At 41.3% G+C, this 24,719-nt stretch overlaps 1 protein-coding gene across 1 annotated transcript; it reads right to left on the reverse strand.

Annotated features, from left to right (window-relative positions):
- Window positions 1-4,816: 4,816 nt before the first annotated feature.
- On the reverse strand, window positions 4,817-11,241 carry rnf114 (ring finger protein 114). Its single transcript, XM_024005978.2, has 6 exons — window positions 10,941-11,241; window positions 9,556-9,706; window positions 7,954-8,060; window positions 7,101-7,215; window positions 5,545-5,652; window positions 4,817-5,447 (listed from the first exon to the last, which is right to left on the reverse strand). The coding sequence occupies exons 1-6, from the start codon at window positions 11,165-11,167 to the stop codon at window positions 5,382-5,384; spliced, it is 774 nt and encodes a 257-aa protein (XP_023861746.1). The 5' UTR covers window positions 11,168-11,241; the 3' UTR covers window positions 4,817-5,381.
- Between the last annotated feature and the right edge of the window lie 13,478 nt (window positions 11,242-24,719).

The raw sequence follows: 24,719 nt of genomic DNA on the forward strand, positions 1-24,719 counted from the left end.
TTGATTTCAAATGGAAAAATTAATGGGAGAATAATAGCCCAGGGCCTAGCTCCTTCCCTAGGCTGGCGTCTTACTTCGTCTACTGAGGCAAGGGAGGGGGGAACAACATTTTGCTCCATTCCGCCCACTTGGCCTGGTATTCCACAGTGACACACACACACACACACACACAAACACAAACACACACACAGAGACACACACACTCCTGGGATCATACCCCCCTACACTTACACCTCAGAGGGCTTAACTCTCAAATATTGGTAAAGGGGCTGTGCGGATTTCAAATAAATAAATAAATGGAGCAATGATTAGCAATTCCCCCAACAGTCCTATCAATGCGTTTTATATTCATTTTCACTTCCAGGAGAATATTTCTGCTGCTACAGTGATTCTGTGCACTTTCCAAGCTTTTAACGCGACCCCCAGACTTTGGGATGACTTAGTTTATAGAATGTGTGAAGTGTGATTCATAGGAAAAGCTCTGAGAAAGAGTGATATCTCTGAATTCGTTTTTTTWMTTTTTTATTTAACTAAGCAAGTCAGTTAAGAACAACTTCTTATTAACAATGATGGCCTACCCCGCCCAAACCCAGACAACGCTGGGCCAATTGTGCACCGCTCTATGGGACTCCCAATCARGGCCGGATGTGATACAGCCTCTGAAAGGGACATGATATTAGCTAGACACCATTTTTCACTGGGCCACTGGTTACTAACCACTAATAATGTTAAAGCTCTTTGTTTACAAACTACTGGCCACATACACATTGTTACTCTGAAAACCTGGGGACCCTACCTGCTAAGAAAGTAGCCCTGGAAACACACAGTACGTTGAAGCAGATTCAGAGTTGGTTCCAGGCATTATTAAATCAAAGTTAAGACATTATTGCTTTCAGCCTTATAACAGGAGCCTGTGTGTGTGCTCCTGAGTGTGTATGTAGGTACGCATATTGCAGTGTCTGTGTAGGTACACATACCGTAGTGTGTGTGTGTTTGCATGTGAATGTGTGTGTGGTTGGGGTAGGGGGTCGGTAGTTGGGAGTTTAAGAGCGGAAGAGGAATCGGTGTAGAACTAGTCTTGATGTTGGGGAAGCCCGCAAGCGTTTTCTGTTCAAACATTTGAGAGGACTAACCTGCCAAGCCGAAGCCGAGAACGAGGAGGTGGTGCCTGGGCGGCAGGATTCCCGCGCTTCCTGTTTCTCCTGACTTTGAGGAATTTTTACGGTGAACAAACTCCCAAAGCTCCACTCACACACCCCGCCACATATACCTGGCTCAGCAAAACTAGAAAAGAGAGAGAGAGTGAGATGGAGAGAGATGGAGAGAGGAAAAGAGGGAGAGAAAGACAGAGAGATAACTTTCCAGGCACAGAGGTACAGAAAGAGAAACCTTGAAGTCACCTTGAGTTCGTTGGTACCACACAGATCTTGAGAAATCTTTCCAGACTGGTAGAGAAAGAGAGAGCTTTTTCTATGACTCACACTTCACACATTCTATAAACGAAGTCATTTCAAAGTCTGGAGGTCGCGGTAAAAGGGGGGATAACTTTAATTTGCATGCATTTTTAAATGATTTTTGAACATTTCAACATATACAGACTTGACCCAATGGCCATGGAATTAAAGTGCAAGCGCACTACCACCTTTGCCATAAAGATCCAGGCCACTTGACAGAAGCCGTTGTATGCTCATGTACATAAAGGCTTCACAAGTACACACAAAGTACTGGACATAAAGATGAGTCCAGGGTGGTGATGCTGCTACTCCTTCAGCCTAGTGCTATAAACACACAAGTCAACCCATTTGATGACATAAAGGTCCAGTGAACCTGAACACGATGAAACCAAAGACCATCTTTGACACTGGTCCTGCTTGCCAAACCACCCTCTTGACGCGGCCTACACACTACACAGTAGTGCCAGAGACAGAGATGAGACACCTCAGGTGAACACTGTGCTGTTCAAGTCTCCGTTCACAGGTTGAGATAATTTGAGAGAACCCAAGAACGAGAGAACAAAAGAGAAAGAGGTAAAACAAAAGAAAAGTGGGTGGAAGTGTGTCTGGGGTAGCATCACATGCCGATGCTGTGACACACATCTGAAACAAATCGACGCCCTCTCTCCTCCCCTCTCGCAGTGTGCCCGCGGGGCCGTGTAGCGTTAATTGCTGCCTCTACACAGCCCCGAGTCTGCCACACACTATCTAATGCTTGCATCAAAGAAATCACGAGCTCAACTTTATGAAATTTTTATTCAATATGTTCACTTCTCTTCCCTTTTCCCTCTTTCTTCCTATTCCCCACCTTGGCCCTCCTCTCCCTTTCCACCGCCGCCACCAAACAGACAAGAGTCTCCCTACCATGTTTTCAGCTTTACTTCCTTCCTGCCCAGAAGCACTGCTGGTGAATCTCGTTAGTTCTCACACAGTCAACTTCTCCTCTCCGCTCTGCCAGGAGCTAAAAACCTGATCGGGGAGAAAAAGGGAGAAAACGAGAGAAAGGAAATAAAAGAAGAGGGGAGGAGAAAGGGGGGCAGAGATGAAGAAGTTTGGCTGCTGAGGTATTCCACAGAGCTAAGTGGGAGATGGTTGATATCACTTAACTAATGAGAAACAAGATGCAGAGAACGACACAAAGGAAAGAGCAGATAGCAGAGGGTTATTCTCTCCTCTCCCTATGGACATAGTCAATACACACTGTGCTACAAGGCTCTTTCATCATTCTGACTGTTTTATTTGGATCCACAATGGAACATTGTGACTCTTAAAGAACCTATTTTCATCATATATTTATGCATTTGCAGGACATGAATCCATAAGAGTACTTAATCCAACAATCTATTCAGTGTTCTTCATCTTCACATACATCAGCCTAGATTCTAAGCAATCCTAGCTTTTCTCTTAAACCATCCAGATGTGATCATCATCCCTATTCCCTTTGTAGATGAGTTACAAGTTAACATTTTACTTAGTCTGATCTCCTGCCTTGCCCCCAAGTAGACAGTCAGGCATAATCATGGTTGGCTTAAGATTGATGTACCTTACACATTACCAACTCTTTCTCTCACTCACACACACACATTTGGTCATCCATCAGAGCACGGAGTGTTGTTTTTGCCCCCACATAGCTCACTCTCAGGTATAAATCACATAAGCTGATTTCAAGGTTCAATGTTTAAATAATTAAAGAGCTTTAATTTATCAGGATTTAGCACCTTCAGACAACAGAGAGAAATAAAAAAAAACTAATGAAAAGGGGTAGAGGGATATAGAAGAGATTCTTAAATAGAGTATTTGGAGAGAAAAAAAACAAGACATGAACACATTTATCACACGTATAAAGATTTTTATTGGAGAAAAAAAACAAAACAAAAAAATCCTGGTATAAAGTACAATTATGCAAAACCAGATTCAGCCTCCGAACCAGTGCTACTTCAGCTGAGCGTGATTTATCCTATAGGTACCACAGGTTRGTAGATTTTAAACGCAAGGCTTACTTAAGAAAATGTACACAATGAACATTTCTCAAATTATAAACAAAAACCTTCATTAACCTAGCTATTTATTGATTGATCTTAAGGAAACTTATGCATTTCAATATTATTTTCAACCCCCACTTATGAAAATCAGGCAAAAATGTAAATCATTCAATTTCAATGTTATTTTTTCCCCTCATACACATTCCAGGCATAGAAAGGCCTCACCCTTTGAAGTTCCATCATTTCCTTGACCACACATAACTGATCAATGTATTAAAACTTAGTCGATGTATGTTTTATGAACTTGTGGCAGAAACTCTGGCATAATGTGAAAGCTCTGTAAAAGAGATCCAGTAGCTCTACAAAGCCAGAACAAATCATTTATTAAATAGGATACGCTTTCACAAATAAAAACACTTTACTGAAGCATCTGAAGTTCTCATCCAAATGCTCACCATCAACATTAGGGCCATGTTCCAGAGGAACGGGTAGCAGAAAATGTTTTGAAATAGAAAACAAAATGTTTTCTAATTGAATAAGTTCGTACCCTAAATATGTTTTCTTATTTCGCTGCTATTGAAAGCCACCCAGCTATGGCAGAGCAAGGGTGTCACCCAGGAGTTAAGGTAAGCAGGCTTTTGATGCAGCCCAGTACTTGATCCATCTTATCGTGGTTCATATTGAAGACTATGAGTAGTTGATTATTCGAAACAGGCGTGTGTGTGTGTGTGTGTGTGTGTGTAAGTAGGCTAGTGCTGGACCGGAACGAAAGCCTGCACTCCTAATAGCAAGTCTAGAGATGATGCTAGAAATGGAACAGTGCCTCTAATGTTAGATGGAGAGTGATGGAGCTCTACTGCCCTCCTTTGGCCAAACATGGGAAACTACAGCCTACAGCCCATAGCAGTGCATCAAATCCAATTGTCCAATGATAAACTATTTAAACGACAGATACTGCCTGATTGTATGAGGCTCATACTTAATATCTTAACCAATCAATACCAAATAACTTACAGATGTCTTAAATGAAGGCCATCTACCAGCAAGAAGGTCTAGCATGCACCTCGAAAGCCGTGAGAGGTTACACGGAGGAATGCCACATTCAAGGAATATGGCTCTTATGTCACATGCATAGAAGTCCTACTCTCAGAATGCAGCCTCTATCACCATATTCAGTAGTCTAGGCTCCGAAGCAACACACTGACCCATGTCTCTACTTGGGAGAAAATCAAAAAGGATACAGTAAAAGACAAAAACACTACTTAAGTTTCTTGTGTGAACAAGTGTACACCACAGGGAGAAGGTTTGACACTCAGACATCTATTCTCATCAGGAAAAGTATTTAGAGTACACATTATATAAAGACATTCCTCCTGGAATAAGAGTTACTGGCAGTTTACACGTTACAATGCTTTCTCGCATTGAAGAACAAAGTCTCATTGCATTTTGTTGGCAAAGGGTAGCCACCTAGTGGTCAAAGCCTCTTATTGCAGAATCAACAGTAGCAAACTAACATAACTTTGGGAGTCAGGTACATTAGGCCTACATGACAATGTTATCAATGAACAGATCAAATCATAATGACTCAGTGGATTATGACTGATCTTACAACACGCTTCTCTGGAGAGATACAGGGACATCACTCTTCTACCAGTCCTACACCAGAAAGCACATTAACTGTGTTCAACTTGTATTGGTTTATTTATGTTTGAATGATTATTGTCTAATATTAAAGTGATAAGAGGAGTTGTTCGGTAGGGCTCAAAGCTTCCTGGTTATGCAGGCAGGAAGTTGCACCCACCCTTAATATTATGTTGCCTATGGTTACACCACTAGCCCAGCTCAAGGAGGGTGCAGTGCAATTCCCCCCCACCCAAATCCCCTTTTCCTCCAGACATACACCACCTCAGTTCTCCATGAGGGAGCGCTGTAGAGCCTCCTGGATCATAGTGTGTTCGTCTGTGGAGTAGTCCTGGAGAGAAAGGAGGAGAGAAGGGGAATAATTAAATAACAAAAACAGATATGTACAATAACTGAATTGTGGCCACTGCGTCTTAACATCCACTTACGACAAAGGTGTCATAAGAGAAGGTGTGTCTAATCTTGAGGTGCTGGAAGAAGTCAGCGCTCCTGTAGTTAGGGTCTCCCCAAGGCATAGAGGCACAGATAGGACACACCTGCAACAGAATAAAACATTATTCATCTGGACACAAGTCTTTAGCGCACCCTCACAAGTAACATTACAAACACAGTGTGTTAAAGCAGCAATAGACACTCACACACCAGCCTTTCCGTCAAATGTATGTCCAGATTTTTACAGGCTTTATCAAATAGACACCCAATTGAATGCCGTCTCACGTTGGCTAATGCTTCTTTAGGAGTGCCCACTGCCGATTTACACCACATGAAAGTGACTGCAATGATTATTGAGCTGAGTCTCAAAGAGCCGCCAGTCCCTTTTAACAGCGACACACATTTCAACAAATAAACACCCGTTTCAAATAAACGTCTGGTCTAAATTAATCGTTTGAGTGAACTTCAGCGAGTACTGTAAATATTGAGCAAAATAAGAGAAAGGAGAGCAGCATTGCTATGGATGAAACAGCACAGAGATCAGACATGGTCACAGTGATCAGACATGGTCACAGTGATCAGACATGGTCACAGTGATCAGACATGGTCACAGTGATCAGACATGGTCACAGTGATCAGACATGGTCACCCCAAATAGCAACAAGATCTCAGTCTCACTTTAGTATTTAACATTATGCACCGTTTTTTTTTTTAGCTACTAAAGCAGATTAAAAGACGGAGGTAAGCTGCATCATTCACCTAAATACTCCTTGTTGGTCGAGTAGTATGACATTTCTGTAAATTATATTTTAGGAAGATTAATCTAGCAAAATATAATTAATGGTGAAGGGCACTGATATGGAAAATCTATATAGCATTTTTTCAACACTTCTCCCCTGTATGCACACAGCGGAGTCTTTCACGGACTGACTGGCGTGGCCTGGTACCAGTTGAGACAATTGCAAGTCTATAATTGTTACCAGCCAAAAGTCGTCAATTACCGGCTAACGTAAATGCTGTGACACACCTAGACATTCTCATGCCCCCCCACCCTCCACCACACCCTGCTTCTAGAAAGGCACAAGCTATGACTATACACCTTGGCAGGTATTATTTCCTTTCCCCCCGCTATAACACTAAAGTGTGTGTGACCGTCAGCGGCTAGGAGGGGACTCTGGTACGGTAGTAAGTCATACAGGCTCCTGGCAGATAGCTGTGTGTGCGATGATTTAGGACCTGCTCTGCAGAATGATTGAGGAGCACAGTGGAGCGGCTCCAAAAGACTCACACCATACGCACACATCCCAAAGCACCTGGTTTTACAAGCCATCCCTATTCCATACTCCCCCCCCCCCCCCCCCCCTGCCATCTTTCTGTCATCTTATTTTCCTCTCTTGGCTTTCTGTCAAGCTCTCCCTTATTCTCTCCCTCCATCATTCTCACTCTTTCTATGCAACATCTCATGTTACACCCGTGGCTGAAGCAATGAACAAAAAAATGCTGGAGGGGAGCCAATTATCAGGTGGGTCACATTTCAGTGAGGACCCCTTACCACGTGGCGCGTGTCCCGGGCATGCTGGGAAGTGCAGTGCTCCACCAGGCCGTCCTGGTCAAGGTTCTGGCAGTTACAGTACGGGCAGGAGAAGGTGAAGCGATTCGGCAAAGGGCTGGAGACAGAGGGGGAGAGTTACAGTAGGGGCAGAAGGTGAAGGGGTTGGGCACAGAGCTGGAGAGACAGAGGGGAAGGGGAATGAGGACATGTTGGATATGCTAAAGCAGTGCTTCCTTTGTTTGTATTATACATGACCATGGTCTCTATAGACGAGCTAGCTGACAAATCTGGAAAAAAATGTGAACGCTTCAATGGGACAGAAGGCGGTGTGTTGTGAATATGGATGGCCAGATTGCTAGCAACAGAGGTAGCTCGTTTCAGCTAGTTCTCCTGTTCTTCATACTATGTCTTGTTTTGAAATGTGACTGATGTTATGTCTATGCTACTATAGCAAAAAAAATACAAAAATCACTAGCTAACCAACAACTGTAACAATGTATTTGAGAGACTACAAGTGCTCATAGTTCAAATGTATTTATGTTTTCAATAAACATTGGAGACGACATGTAAACTATCCCCCCCCCCCCCATCTGTGTTGTTGCAAAACAACCAGCACGTCTATGGGTCTGTGCCCTTCACTATGAAACTCAGTGTTTATGCAATAGTAAATAAAAAAAAAAAAAAATGTGGATATTTAGAGCCAATACAAGTTGAGAACCTATAAAGATGGGTTGATCATCAATACATATATGAATTACTTAGTATAATATTCTCTTTCTAAGTCCATTAGTGGACGATTGAACAGCATTTCAAAGCTGCTGTGCCACCACAGGCTACACCCTCCCCGTCTCACCCGATAATGTTAGGCTGGGTCTGGGCAGTGGTTCTGACCCCCTCCTCAATGTACTCCTGGTACTTGGAGCAGGCTGCCGTGTGGCCTCTCATTTGGGACAGGCCAACCTGAGAGAGACAAGGAGGAACCAGGCCTCAGTGCTAATGGTAGTGCAGAATATTCAGAAACATAGACTTTTGTGCACATATACAAATACAGTGCATTCAGAAAGTATTCAGACCCATTTTTCCACATTTTGTAACGTTACATCCTTATCCTAAAATGTATTAAATACAAAATTCCTCATCAATACACACACACACAACCCCCCATAATGACAAAGCAAAAGCAGGTTAAGAAATGTTTGCACATTTATTAAAAATGAAAACAGAAATACCTCATTTACATAAGAATTCAGACCCTTTGGTATGAGACTCAAAATTGAGCTCAGGCGCATCCTGTTTCCATTGATCATACTTCAGATATTTTTACAACTTGATTAGAGTCCACCTGTGTTAAATTCAATTGATTTGGACATGATTTGGAAAGGCACACACCTGTCTATATAAAAAGGTCCCACAGTTGACTGTGCAAACTGAGCAATCGGGGGAGCAGGGCCTTGGTCAGGGAGGTGACCAAGAACCCGGTGACCAAGAACCCGATGGTCACTGACAGTTCTTCTGTGGAAATGGGAGAACCTTCCAGAAGGACAACCATCTTAGCAGCACTCCACCAATCAGGCCTTTATGGTAGTGCCCAGACAGAAGCCACTCCTCAGTAAAAGGCACGACAGCCCGCTTGGAGTTTGCCAAGAGGTATCTAAAGGACTCTATGAGAAACAAGATTCTCTGGTCTGATGAAACCATTCTTCGGGCCTGAATGCCAATCGTCACATCTGGAGGAAACCTGGCACCATCCCTTCGGTGAAGCATGGTGGTGGCAGCATCATAATGTGGGGATGTTTTTCAGAGGCAGGGACTGGGAGACTCGTCAGGATTCGAGGGAAAGATGAACAGATTTAAGTACGGAGAGATCCTTAATGAAACCTTACTTCAGAGCACTCAGGACCTCAGACTGGGGTGAAGGTTCACCTTCCAACAGGACAACGACCCTAAGCATATAGCCAAGACGACGCAGGAGTGGCTTCGGGTCAAATCTCTGAATGTCCGTGAGTGGCCCAGCCATCTCTGAAGAGACCTGAAAATAGCTGTGCAGCGACACTCCCCAACCAACCTGACAGAGCTTGAGAAGATCTGCAGAGAAGAATGGGAGAAACTCCCCAAATACAGGTGTGCCAAGGTTGTAGCGTCATACCCAAGAAGACTCAAGGCTGTAATCGCTGCCAAAGGTGCTACAACAAAGTACTGAGTAAAGGGTCTGAATACTTATGTAAATGTTACATTTCAGTTCCTTTTTAATACATTTGCAACAATTGTCATTATGGGGTATTGTGTATAGATTGAGAAAAAAAAAAAAAACATTTTAGATTAAGGCTGTAATGTAACAATGTGGGAAAAGTCAAGTTGTCTGAATATACTGTATATAAAATTCACTCCCTCGTCCTAATTCCCTTGACTATTCAGTGTTTTACAAAATGACAGCATGCTATACACACAGACACACCTGTGCTCCACAGCCCTTGCAGGCCGCCACAGAGGTGTGTATGAGGGCATCTAGGTCAGTGGCTTTGGCCCAGTGACCCAGTGCTGCCCTGCACACGGCACACACTGGCTTTTGGGGCCGCAGGCACGCCTGCAGACAACTTTGACAAAACCTGGAGGGTGGAGGGAGAGAATGGAAAGGAGAGTGGAAGTGTAGAAAATCATTAATTGGCTAAAATGCAAGTAGCGGACTGAACTCCACGGTGAAGGAAGTTTCTGATGAATTTCAATGGCGTGGTCGAGACCAGGCTTGGTGGAATCTAGGTCTGGCTACACCAATTTGCCAAGGTCAATACTTACAATAATGTAATATTATGAAACGCCCGCCTTATAGCCATGTTTGTCCTCTGTAGTGTGCTTTTCTTTGCTGAAATCCATACTTTTTATTTAAATAAACGTTAATCAAATACCACCACCGACTGTTTCCTTGTTGAGATTCAATGGACACATGCGCCGAGTTGCCGTCTTTGAGCAACAGCAATTAGCAAACAGTCAATGGCAGTATTAGATTAACGTTTATTGAAAAAGTATGGGTTTCAGCAGACAAAGAATGGCACGCAACTAAAGAAGGCAAACATAGACAAGCTGGGCGTTTCATAATAAAATGTTTTTGAAGTATTGACRTTGAGCGAATCGATTTAGTCGGAGCTAGACATTGGTTTAGTTAATCAGAAACTTCCTTCACCATGGAATGGAGTTTAGTCCGCTAAAATGAATGCAAACATCTATTTATAGGTAATGTAATACCAACGAATTGTTCAATACAGAAGGAAAACGAAACTGAATGTTATACGTCTGGCATCACACAAATAAACAATGATGCAGATGATTAACGTTAGACCTCTATGTTCATCACCGATAGTTTCATACTTTACTTTATGAAATTTAATGACGGTGCGAATGTTTTATTACTAAATGCACTTCCGTCACCGAGGAAAAGTCCTGTCATGAGGACATTGGGTTTTGTAGTTCTTTAAAGATCTACATGAATGAATTTCACAAATCATTCGACTACAAAACCCACGATTCTTGAACCCCATTTCTTGACGTAAACAAAACTGAACGTAAAGCAGATTTATGAACTTACAAATATCTTACAAACATTACATTGAATGCCAAAATAAACATTAATGGATAGCTAATTATTCATTCCTGTCAGAAGTAGTTAGGTTATGGGTGTACATACATGTTCAATCGTTTAGCTAGCCAGCTCACAACAGATCTTGCTGGTGGGCTGGCTAGTTTTGCCAAATAGCTAACGTTAGACAGCTCGTTAGCTTGAACTTGGACGATGTCTAGCCAGCTACGTTAATAGACAAAAATATATATTTGTGTAAAGATACTCACGTATGTCCACAGTGTGTTGTGACAGGGCTATCAAAAATCTCTAGACAAACCGGGCAGAGGAACTCTGTCACGTCCCTGTCGCCTCCAGAAACATTTTTCTTCTGCTGTGCAGAGCTAAAGGATCCTAGCATCGCCATTTCTTCTCTCTCAGCTGTCAATTTGGGGGACCTATTGTTGCCTTCAATACAACTGGGTGTATTCATTAGTCGAATTCCGTGGCGAAACATTTAATCTGTTGCAAAACGTTTTGCAACAGATGAAAGCGGGTTTCCAATAGATAACACAAACACAGTCCAAATTGTTAAAAAATCCTGAAAACAAAACTTAGCTTTTTGGTCGTAATTGAAAGTTAGGTTTAGGCCACCCGTAGCAGCTTTGGCAGTAAGAGGATGTTTTCAGAGATACAGTATTATATAAATGTACACATTTCCTGTTGAAAACGGATGTGAGGACTCGGCTCAGGTGTATTTCTACACCTGCTATGCTAGTTTAGGGTTAGCAGTGTGGTGAAGGTTAGGGTTAAAATCTGATTTTAAGAAGATACATTGTAGAAATGGGCGGAGCTTACCGTTTATTCTAGGAACCAAACGGAAGCATATAACATAGAATGGAACCAAACAGGGAGTGACATACCTGAATTTGTCCAATATTAACTCTCGTTTTCTTTGCAAAAACGGTTACCGTTTTGAGTAAACGAGTTCTGATGCAAAACGTTTTGCAACAGATTAAACGTTTTGCAACATAATCCGTCTAATGAATACACCCCTGAAAACAAAACGAAAAACGAGCTCATGCTGCGTTGATAAACAAGTGGAAAGGTGGTAATTACCAGGGTTGGGGAGTAACGATTACACGTAATCCGTTACATGTAAGGGATTACAAAAAACTGGCAACTGTAATCCGTTACCAGCTAAAATGTTGTAATCAGATTAATTTTGAACAACTAGATGATTACTTTGAGGATTACTTTTCAATTCAGAAAGGATGTTTGCGGAAAAAAAACGAACACTTCTGTTTTTTTCAATGACATTCAAATCAGCATTGAAAAAAGGATCAAGTTTAAATTTGTTCCACCTGAGCGAGTCTGACCACAAGTCAGAGACCACTATGATGACACACCAAATGTGTTTTATGGATCATGGGAAAAGAGCAGGAATAGGCTTTTGTACAGTAGGCTACAGTACTAGCTATGTCTTCCAATGGTGCGACTGCTATCGGCATCCAAAGATTATCCAAGTTGAATAAACGCTTGCAGGTAAGGATGACAGCAGTGGTGTAGTCTACGGCGAACCGGATATCACTTATTATTTATATCTACATATTGCATTTAGCTTTTTGCGCCTTACGGGTTGTGGTTGCTGTGAATGGCTAATCTCAGACCTAAATGTGTATATGAACCCAATAATGGTTGAATTCAATTTGTTTAAGCTGCCTATCAATCATTGTTTTTTAAATCAGTGGACAGCCAGTGAAAAATGCGCTCTTGCAACAGATGTGGATCCCAGCCTATGGAATAAAATTGAGGCTTTTATTGCTCAATCTAATTAATTCTGATAAAAAAATCCATAGGCCTAATGGACACATGCTCAAACTCGCACACTTTTGATAGACTTAAAGGGGCAATCTAGTTGCAACACACATTTTTGGATTTATAAATTATATGTATTAATGTAAAGATATAATTTAACCGTATAATTATATGTAGTAGAAAGCGATGGGTTAGAAGAAGCCTACTTAAACAACCCATAAAGTAAAATGTAACATCCATATATGGCCAGATATGTAAACTTGAACATTGATTTATCCTGCAATATATATCATTCAATTGGTAACATACATTTTTGTCTTCTTCTAATGCCTCTTAAGAGGAAAGTAATCTAAAAGTAACTGAATGTAATCAGATTACGTTACTGAGTTTGGGTAATCCAAAAGTTACGTTAATGATTACAATTTTGGACAGGTAACTAGTAACTGTAACGATTACATTTAGATGATTAGTGATGGCACCTGAGGGTAGGGCTGCTGTCTTATCAGCTCTTAACCAACCATGCTATTGTATTTGTTTTTTTTAGGTATTTTCTGAAAACTGCATTGTTGGTTAAGATCGGATCCAAAGATACCTGCGTCTTCATCCTCTGTTCTGTCTCCCTCTCCAGTAACTTATATCTCGGGTTCAGATCCTCGGAGCTCCCATCCTCATCAGACCGTGAGGCTGAGACCGGCCCATTCAACATCACCAGCTGGCACCATAGGCAGCTCTATGGTGAGAAACATCTCAGTTCCCAAGGCTAAAACCCTGTGCTACCCAGGAGCACGAGTACAGGACACCACAAGGTTACTTCAACTATTCTATGACAGATCCCGGGTGCTGACACTGTCGTAGTCCATGTGGGGTCAAACGACATCAGGAGGGCCAGCTCGGAACATATGAAAATGTATTTTAAATAACAGATTTTAGCATTAAAAGACTCCAGAAAATGGCCAATCATTTCAGGTCCACTACCATCGTTGGGTGTGAAAAATTCAGAAGGCTACCGGCATTACACATCTGGCTAAAATACTACTGTAGCTCTGCTGGAGTCACTTTTATTGATAACTTTGACACCTTCTGGAAACAGAAGATACTCTACAGGAATGATTGAGTCCATCCAAATCATCTTGGCTCCTGGACTCTGTCGACACATTTCAAGGCTGCGTTGAAACAATGACTTATCAATGACCCAAGACCAGCTCAGTTAATCCCTACCATTGTGACAATGAGTCGTCATAATGCTGCATCAAATGTACATTATCCTAGGGGCGTTTGCAGACACAATGTAAGTAACTTAATTTATGTCCCGGTAATTGCCCTGAATACCTTTGTTGATCCTACAGCTATTGTATGCAGTAATCATGAGCCTATGAACCAGAGTTACACTGTTAGCACTGAGGTGGTGTGCCCTAGTAGGAAGATCACTTTGTGCAGCTCACCCTGCACTATCAGCTCCAATATAAATAACATGAGCAAGTCTGCCTCTGATAGTCTACCCAGTAAAGCATTAAAAGCAATCAAGCAACTCAGAAAAGTGCTAAAAAATAGACAATATTAACATATGCAGCCTGAGAAACAAGGTCCATGAAGTCAATAACTTGCTTGTAACAAATGACATTCATATTCTGACTATCTCTGAAACTCACTTAGATAATACCTTTGATGATACAGTGGTAGCAATACACGGTTATAACATCTACCGAAAATACAGAAATGCCAACGGGGGCGGTGATGCGGTCTATATTCAGAACCACATTCCTGTAAAGCTTAGAGACAATCTAATGTTACATACTGTTGAAGTAATATGGCTACAGGTTCATCTGCCTCACCTAAAGCCCATTCTTGTCGGAAGCTACTATAGACCATCAAGTGCTAACAGTCAGTATTTGGATAATATGTGTGAAATGCTTGATAATGTATGTGATATCAACAGAGAAGTATATTTTATGGGTGATTTAAATATTAACTGGCTCTCATCAAGCTACACACTCAAGAAAAAACGTCAAACTGTAACCAGTGCCCGCAACCTGATTCAGGTTGTCAGTCAACCTACCAGGATATTTACAAACAGCACATCTTTATGATTTCTGCAGAAATTTGCTTTAAAGCAGTATTCAAATCCATAGGATGTAGTGATCACAATTTAATAGCTATATCTAGGAAAACCAAAGGTCCAAAGGCTGGGTCTAGTATAGGTTATACAATAAGTTTTGTAGTGATTCATATGTTGATGATGTAAAGAATATTTACTGGTCTGTGGTTTATAATGAGGAGCAACCAGATGCTGCACTTGACACATTTATGAAATTGCTTATTCCAGTTACTAATAAGCACACACCCATTTAAGAAAATTACTGTAAAAACGGTTAAATCCCCTTGGATTGATGAGGAATTGAAAAATTGTATGGTTGAGAGGGATGAGGCAAAAGGTATGGCAAATAAGTCTGGCAGCCCAACTGATTGGCAAATGTACTGCAAATTAAGAAATCATGTGACTAAGATAAATACAAATAAACTATACTATGAAACAAAGATACATGATATAAAGAATGATAGTAAAAAGCTTCGGAAAAAACTACTCGGCTACATCATTCATTGAATACATCATTCATGGGTCATTCATCACAAAACCCACTGATATTGCCAACTACTTTAATGACTTTTTCATTGGCAAGATAAGCAAACTTAGGGATGACATGCCAGCAACAAACGCTGACACTATGATGAATACACTGATGTGGGAGGTAAACACATCACACATATTTGGACACCCCTCCTTGTACAGTAAGTAACCCTAATATAAGTAATTAGCAGCAGCTAATGGGGATCGCTAATAAATACAATACAATACAATAATAATGTAATTTGATGTGCAAGTAATATTTATTTAATGGATGAATTAAATTGTAATTAAAATATACACACGTGGTGCTATAGGATATATACATATTTTACATTGTAATACAATACCCACATTGTGTGCTGGAGCTATGGGTTTATTTTTCCACTGTCACTAGGCCTACAAATTGAAACTCGGACTGAATTGAATGGGGGATGCTAAACTACTTTTCACTGAAGAAGGGAAACGAGGTACAACATACAACTTCGATCGAAGACCTAAAATCATGCCTGACAAGACCAATGAAATCATAATGGTATCCTAATATAGTGTGGATACAGGAGTAGCCTATTCCACAATAATGTAACTATGTGCTACTATAATTTATCTAATTGATCAATTAAATTGTAAATCTGCATGGGTAGGCTACTTCATTTGATGATTACAGTATTGTACAAGGTAGATACAGGAGTAGCCTATAGTCTACAATAATAACGTAATTGAATGTGCTATGGTATAATTTATTTCATTGATGAATGAAATTGTAAATGGGGATGGTAGGCTACTTCATTCAGTGAATACTGAATGTCTTGCTATCTCTGGGAGTATGCTAATGAAGGCTTTTCAGCTGTTGAACTATGGCAATGTCAAACTCATTTCTAAATCGATCTTTCTTTTTGTCAAGAAGTGATGAGCCAGAGCAACCAATAAGCATCACTGCAGCTGTTGTACCCACCACCCCCACTGCTCTCCCACAAGCAACCACCTCCTCTTCTCCTGTTCAACTAATTTTACGTCAGACTGAAAAGGACTGTACATACAGCCCTGTGCTCATCTCATTGCAACATGATCCATCCAAGGCCTCAGCTGGATGCCTAAAATGTGAGAAATGTAAACAAGATGCTACAGTATTCTGTGTGTGTATGGATGGAGTTACAAGAAAATACACGAGTTTGATYTGCCTCTCTGTGTCAATCTTGAAATGCCATAAATGGAAGATGGCTAAGGAMATAGTGATGAGAGTGAGAACATACAGTATAAAAATAAAGACTCCTTGGGATCTAAAATTAGTGTGGGGTGCCCTCTGTCTCCTTTTTGTCCGTTTGAGGATACTACAGTCATCCCTGGTGGAGGTTCTTGGAACACCTCTATTTACGTCTGAGCAGAGGTTGTTGCGTGTTATCTTGTGTACCAGGCAGATTTTTGAGTACAGAATGAAATGGTGTAAACTTAACAGGTTGAACTTGTTGAGAACACTCTTCGAAAAAGGGGTTCCAACACGGTTCTTTGGCTGTCACCAAAAGAGAACCCTTTTTGGTTCCAGGTAGAACCCTCTGTGGAATGGAGCCCAAAAGTGATCTACCTACGTGCAGAAAGGGTTCTACCTGGAACCAAAAAGGGTTCTCCTATGGGGACAGAGGAAGAATCCTTTTAGGTTGTTGATAGAACCTTTTTTGTGAGTGTAGGCCTATATTGCAGTGGTGGTTGCGTTGTTTTCTGTAAAAAATAATTGGCTCATTGGTGATGGGGAGTTAAGATAATCAGAAATACTGTGAAACATTCCCACTTTTAGCATAGATTTGGCAGCAGGCAAAGTGACCTATGCGTGTTGAGGCATGTGTGATTTTTTTTATTTTACTAGGCAAGTCAGTTAAGAACACATTCATATTTTACAATGACGGCCTACCCCTCCCCTAACCCGGACAACGCTGGGCCAATTGTGCGCTGCCCTATTGGACTCACGGCCGTTTGTGATCCAACCCTGGATTGAACCAGGGTCTGTAGTGACGCTTCTAGCACTGAGATGCAGTGCCTTAGACCGCTGCGCCACTCGGGAGCCTCAACATTGACAGGACTGACAAAAAAAGACATGCTCACATGTAAACAAAAGAAAATGTGTCTAACTTGCACCGTTGTGCAATTATTAAGAGATACAAATAGCTAATCCTGGCAACCAATGTTCTAGCATTAATTTATTGAGGCAAGCAGATCAGAGATGTCAAGGTGGTACCCATATGCCATGTGTATATGTGACACATAAATATGTATTGGTCATTTTTTGATGTTTTAATTTCTTTGTTCTTTTATGGAGCTATCCCTTGTATCATTTTCTAGGCCTCCTAGGTATTTGCATTTATAGGGGGAGCTGTGACTTGGAGTTTTTTTCCATATTTTATTTATTTATTTAACCTTTATTTAACCAGGAAAAGCCCATTGAGACCCTGAGTCTCTTTTTCAAAGGAGACCTGGTCAAGAAGGGAGCAACAATCAATCCATTACATAATTAAAACATACAACAATACAATACAACAACATGATCCAGCCTAAAAAAAGCATCTACACTCCTCTGTAAACAGAGTCTCCCATCAATATTTTAAATTAATTCAGTGGCACTGACATATCTAGATGAAGCATGAATTGTAGATTATTCCATGCATATGTAGCACAAAAAAAGAAGGCAGTCTTGCCTAATACTATGAATGTTCTGGGGACTTTAAGTAGCAACCACCTAGCAGACCGGGTATGGTAACTGCTGGTGAAGGAGACCAGACTACAGAGGTAAAGAGGGAGTTTACCCAAAAGGGCTTGTAGATGAACACACACAAATGTATCTTTCTGCGCATATAAAGTGAGATCCAACCTACCATTTGGTACAATGTGCAATGGTGYGTGAGTGACTTGGCATTTGTAATAAAGCGCAAGGATGCATGATAAACAGAGTCCAGTCCCTGTAAGACGGAGGAGGTTGCATGCATATACAACAAGTCACCATATTCAATTACAGAGAGAAAAGTGGCCTGAAGTGGCTTGGTTTCTTCTTCAATATTGGAGAATGCCTACTACTGAAAACTACTAAAGTTTCTCAGTTTCATCATTTTACCCTATTAATTCAGTTAATGTAATGTGCAATGTGACTTTCAAAATATTGAGGCAACATGGTTAACTACATAGTCCATGAGTTTGGTGATCTTTGAAGGGAGTTTTAACCGAGGGAAAAACTGGTTTCACCATTGTGTGTAATGGAGGTTGGCTAGGTTGCTAATGGTTTACATGTAAGAGAAGGGATTAAGATGGCGTCCAAACTCCCTGTACTTTTTTTCAATGTTTTAGATCCTATTTGTTTTATTTTCTATGAACAAAGGCTCAGTTTAGTTCAGGTAATATATGTGATGTCATGATAAATGTGTTAAAGTGTTCATATTTGTACGAAAATAGCTAATAACTGTTCACTTGCTTGATGCTAGCCATATTCTTCTTGGCTAAGAGCTAGCTAGCTCTAGGCTAGTTGGTTTCAGTCAATGTTAGCTTACATGTTAGTGGTTTATAATGTAATGGTTGTAGCATTGTTTCGCATAGGCCTCCAGTAATGTATAGCTTTTTTTTAAATTGACACTGATAGTACAGTGAGTTATATATAATGTGATTGTGTAGATGTATGGTGACTCCAGGTTTGGATGAACGGACCAACTGTCATGGGCTAGTCCCTTGACGGGTACCAGGAATGGTGGGAGGACAACCCGAAGGGAATTCTCTTTGCACACAACAGCAGCTTCCAGAGTACTCACCCTATCGCTTGCTGTACGGACAGGAGCCACAGCTGTTTACTGAGGTAAACAATGCAATTGTATATACAATTATTGCATATACTGTAGTATTAAACATTTGTGATTAACTTAGTGTTGTTTGTCCATCACTATTTTTGTATTTATACAAAACTTCCACAACTTCCACTTCACATGCATTTCAGTGATCAGTTACGTACTTTGAGATCACTGAAACTCCACCTGATGTGGTGGAAGTTATCGAACCAGATCAGAACGCCTTCGAGGACCATCTTCAGGCATGGGCTGAGGAGGATGAGGAGGACGAGGACCAGGTAAAAATGATTACCCGCTGTTAATTTATTTTCTGGCCCTCCAAGAGATATATGTAAGAGATGTATTTGTAATAATCTGAAATATATTTGCATTTATTTCTATTATCTATCAAGGTGAGACTTAACATGGACAAGGCGCAGGAGAAACAGAAGGAGAGCCACCGGAGAAGAATCAAGAAGGGGGCCAAGTGCTTCGACATCCAAGCGAATGACTTGGCTTGGAAAAAGGACGAAAGGAAGGCGAGACCTGGGAAACCTCACTGCTCTTTCGCTCCTAGCTAGGGTCACCATCTGTTAACTTCTTATGGCTGCAGGGGCAGTATTGAGTAGTTTGGATGAAAGGTGCACAGAGGTGCCCAGAGTAAACGGCCTGCTCCTCAGTCATAGTTGCTAATATATGCACATTATTATTAGTATTGGATAGAAAACACTCTGAAGTTTCTAAAACTGTTTGAATTATGTCTGTGAGTATAACAGAACTCATATGGCAGGCAAAAACCTGAGAGAAAATCCAAACAGGAAGTGGAAATTCTGAGGCTGGTGGATTTTCAACCAAGCTCCCATTGAAATCCCAGCGAGATATGCATGAGTTTTCACTTCCTACGGCTTCCACTGTCAACAGTCAATAGAACTTTGTCTGATGACTCTAATGTGAAGGGGGGCCGAAGGAGACAGGAATGAGTAATCACTGCCATAAGGTGACCACGCATTGAACACGCGCGTTCAAGTGAGAGGCAGCTCCGTTCCATCTCTCAACTGAAGTCAATGTAATTCTCCGGTTGGAACGTTATTCAAGATGTATGTTAACAACATTCTTAAGATTYATTCAATACATCGTTTGACATGTTTCTACTGACTGTTACGGAACTTTTGGKCATTTCGTCAKGTTATAGTGGACGCGCTTTGTGACTTTGGAATTGTTTACCAAACGCGCTAACCAAAGTAGCTAATTGGACATAAATAACGGACATTATCGAACAAATKAAGCATTTATTGTGGACCTGGGATTCCTAGGACTGCATTCTGATGAAGTTCATCAAAGGTAAGGAAACATTTATCATGTATTCTCTGGTTTCTGTTGACTCCAACATGGCGGCTAATTTGGCTATTGTTCTGAGCGACGTCTCAGATTATTGCATGATTTGCTTTTTCCGTAAAGTTTTTTTGAAATCTGACACAGCGGTTGCATTAAGGAGAGGTATATCTATAATTCCATGTGTATAACTTGTATTATCATCTACATTTATGATGAGTATTTCTGTTGAAACGATGTGGCTATGCAAAATCCCTTGATGTTTTTGGAACTAGTGAATGTAACGCGCCAATGTAAACTCAGATTTCTTTATATAAATATGAACTTTATCAAACAAAACATGCATGTATTGTGTAACATGAAGTCCTATGAGTGTCATGTGATGAAGATCATCAAAGGTTAGTGATTCATTTTATCTCTATTTCTGCTTTTTGTGACTGCTGTCTTTTGCTGGAAAAATGGCTGTGCTTATTGTGGTTTGGTGGTGACCTAACATAATCGTTTGTAGTGCTTTCGCTGAAAAGCATATTTGAAATCGGACACTTTGGTGGGATTATCAACAAGATTACCTTTAAAATGATATAAGACACATGTATGTTTGAGGAATTGTAATTATGAGATTTCTGTTATTTGAATTTGGCACCCTGCACTTTCACTGGCTGTTGTCATATTGATCCCGTTAGCGGGATGCAGCCATAAGAAGTTTTAAGGTGAATATAAAAATCTCAGATGATAACTATTTGCATTTGCCTCATCCTAGTGGGCGGCATCACCATGCTGTCAGCAGTACCAACACTGGCCAAGGGGTTTCTCTAAATAGTCAATCTCAAGGCTTAGTAACATCTGCTTCCAGATAGGTACTGTTAAGGTGTATGACTCCAGTGGTCATGGCACTACCCTGTAGTTTCTCTCACAACTCACCTCTCTCTTATCTTTTCCAGGGACCATCCCTTACCTCCCTGATCAACCCCACTGACAATTTTTTTTAACAGGTATTCATTATTTTCTGTCTGCCATTAACATTATTGCATGTCTAATCAAACATTTCAATTAAATCATACACTAACTGTATTGTTACATACCTGATCAATCTGTAACCTGTGTGTTTGCTTGTTTATGTCTCTGTCTCCTACCCTGTTCTCTTTACTCTGCTTCCGTTCTCCAGGACCTAGGGGTTCTGTCTAACACCCAGACCTGGATCCACCTGATGTCCTCCATTACCAACCATGCTCCAACTTTTCATTACATCATCTACAGATACTGTTATTGTCATGTTGTCATTATCTGCAAAGAAAGAGCAAGAAAGCGATCATACTGGGCACATAATGTGAGATACACAGATTAGCTAAAAACACAAGGACTGCATACGCTCAGAACAAAGAGAGCAGCAGTGCCTGGACTTCGCAGTCTCCCTCCCGAGACTGACTGCCTGTTGAGAACAAGTGACAGGCAGAAAGAACCTCCCACCCACACAACACCCACCTCCTCTATTCCACACACCAGAAATCCCTAATTTAGTCTATGATTGCCATGTGAGAGTACAGAAAATCTGTGAAAGAAAAATTACACACATGTACCAAAAAATTTGCAAAGTTTATATATTTAAATCTTAAATATTGTCAGATTGGTTTTCACAGCTGTTTCACAAGGTGTTAATTATTGTAATGGATCCCTTGATTGTATTTGTCAGTTCAACATTATTCATTGTTGTAACCTAAGACCTACAGTAGATACATATATACTGTTGAAGTCGGAAGATTACATACACCTTAGCCAAATACATTTAAATACATTTTTTCACAATTCCTGACATTTAATCCAAGTAAAAATGCCCTGTTTTAGGTCAGTTAGGATCACCACTTTATGTTAAGAATGTAAAATGTCAGAATAACAGTAGAGAGAATGATTTATTTCAGCTTTTATTTCTTTCATCACATTCCCAGTGGGTCAGAAGTTTACATACACTCAATTAGTATTTGGTAGCATTGTCTTTAAATTGTTTAACTTGGTTCAAACGTTTCGGGTAGCCTCCCACAAGCTTCCCACAATAATTTGGGTGCATTTTGGACCATTCCTCCTGACAGAGCTGGTGTAACTGAGTCAGGTTTGTAGGCCTCCTTGCTCGCACATGCTTTTTTAGTTCTGCCCACAAATTATCTATAGGATTGAGGTCAGGGCTTTGTGATGGCCACTCCAATACTTTGACTTTGTTGTACTTAAGCCATTTTGCCACAACTTTGGAAGTATGGTTGGGGTCATTGTTCATTTGGAAGACCCATTTGCAACCAAGCTTTAACTTTCTGACTGATGTCTTGACATGTTGCTTCAATATATCCACAGAATTTTCCTGCCTCATGATGCCATCTATTTTGTGAAGTGCACCAGTCCCTCCTGCAATAAAGCACCCCCACAACATGATGCTGCCACCCCCGTGCTTCACGGTTGGGATGGTGTTCTTCGGCTAGCAAGCCTTTCCCATTTTCCTCCAAAAATAGCGATGGTCATTATGGCCAAACAGCTCTATTTTTGTTTCATCAGACCAGAGGACATTTCTCCAAAAAGTACGATCTTTGTCCCCATGTGCAGTTGCAAACCACAGTCTGGCTTTTTTATGGCGGTTTTGGAGCAGTAGCTTCTTTCTTGCTGAGCGGCCATTCAGGTTATGTCGATATTGGACTCGTTTTACTCTGGAAATAGATACTTTTGTACCTGTTTCCTCCATCATCTTCACAAGGCCCTTTGCTGTTTTTCTGGTATTGATTTGCACTTTTCGCACCAAAGTACGTGCATCTCTAGGAGACAGAACGCATCTCCTTCCTGAGCGGTATGATGGCTGCGTAGTCCCATGGTGTTTATACTTGCGTACAATTGTTTGTACAGATTATCGTGGTACCTTCAGGCATTTGGAAATTGCTCCCAAAGATGAACCAGACTTGTGGAGGTCTACAATGTATTTTCTGAGGTCTTGGCTGATTTCTTTTGATTTCCCCATGATGTCAAGCAAAGAGGCACTGAGTTTGAAGGTAGGCCTTGAAATACATCCACAGATACACCTCCAAATGACTCAAATGATGTCAATTAGCCTATCTAAAGCTTCTAAAGCCATGACATAATTTTCTGGAATTTTCCAAGCAGTTTAAAGGCACAGTCAACTTAGTGTATGTAAACTTTTAAACCACTGGGATTGTGATACAGTGAATTATAAGTGAAATAATCTGTCTGGAAACAATTGTGGGAAAAATTATTTGAGTCGCACAAAGTAGATGTCCTAACCGACTTGCCAAAACTATAGTTTGTTAACAAGAAATTTGTGGAGTGTTTGAAAAACAAGTTTTAATGACTCCAAGTGTATGTAAACTTCCAACTGTATGTGAGATTGCTATTCATTGACTACAGCTCAGCGTTCAACACCATAGTACCCTCAAAGCTCATCACTAAGCTAAGGAACCTGGGACTAAACACCTCCCTCTGCAACTGGATTCTGGACTTCCTGACGGGTCGCCCCCAGGTGGTGAGGGTAGGTAGCAACACTGATCGTCAACACTGGAGCTCCCCAGGGGTGCGTGCTCAGTCCCCTCCTGTACTCCCTGTTCACCCACGACTGCATGGCCAGGCACGACTCCAACACCATCATTAAGTTTGCAGACAACACAACAGTGGTAGGCCTGATCACCAACAACGACGAGACAGCCTATAGGGAGGAAGTCAGAGACCTGGCCGGGTGGTGGCAGAATAACAACCTATCCCTCAACGTAACCAAGACTAAGGAGATGATTGTGGACTACAGGAAAAGGAGCACCGAGCACACCCCCATTCTCATCGACGGGGCTGTAGTGGAGCAGGTTGAGAGCTTTAAATCCCTTGGTGTCCACATCAACAACAAACTAGAATGGTCCAAACACACAAAGATAGTCGTGAAGAGGGCACGACAAAGCCTATTCCCCCTCAGGAAACTAAAAAGATGTGGCATGCGTCCTGAGATCCTCAAAAGGTTCTACAGCTGCAACATCGAGAGCATCCTGACCGGTTGCATCACTGCCTGGTACGGCAATTGCTCGGCCTCTGACCGCAAGGCACTTCAGAGGGTAGTGCGTACGGCCCAATACATCACTGGGGCAAAGCTGCCTGCCATCCAGGACCGCTACACCAGGCGGTGTCAGAGGAAGGCCCTAAAAATTGTCAAAGACCCCAGCCACCCCAGTCATAGACTGTTCTCTCTACTACCGCATGGCAAGCGGTACCGGAGTGCCAAGTCTAGGACAAAAAAAAATAACAAAAAAATAAAAGAAGTCTAGGACGAATGTTGCCTGTAATCCATGGCTTCTGGTTGGGGTATGCACGTACAGTCACTGTGGGGACGACGTCCTCAATGCACTTATTGATAAAGCCAGTGACTGATGTGGTGTATTCCTCAATGTCGTCAGAAGAATCCCGGAACATGTTCCAGTCTGTGATAGCAAAACAGTCCTGTAGTTTAGCATCTGCTTCATCTGACCATT

This window comes from Salvelinus sp. IW2-2015, linkage group LG17 (genome assembly GCF_002910315.2).
Source record: "Salvelinus sp. IW2-2015 linkage group LG17, ASM291031v2, whole genome shotgun sequence".
Lineage (NCBI taxonomy): Eukaryota > Metazoa > Chordata > Actinopteri > Salmoniformes > Salmonidae > Salvelinus > Salvelinus sp. IW2-2015.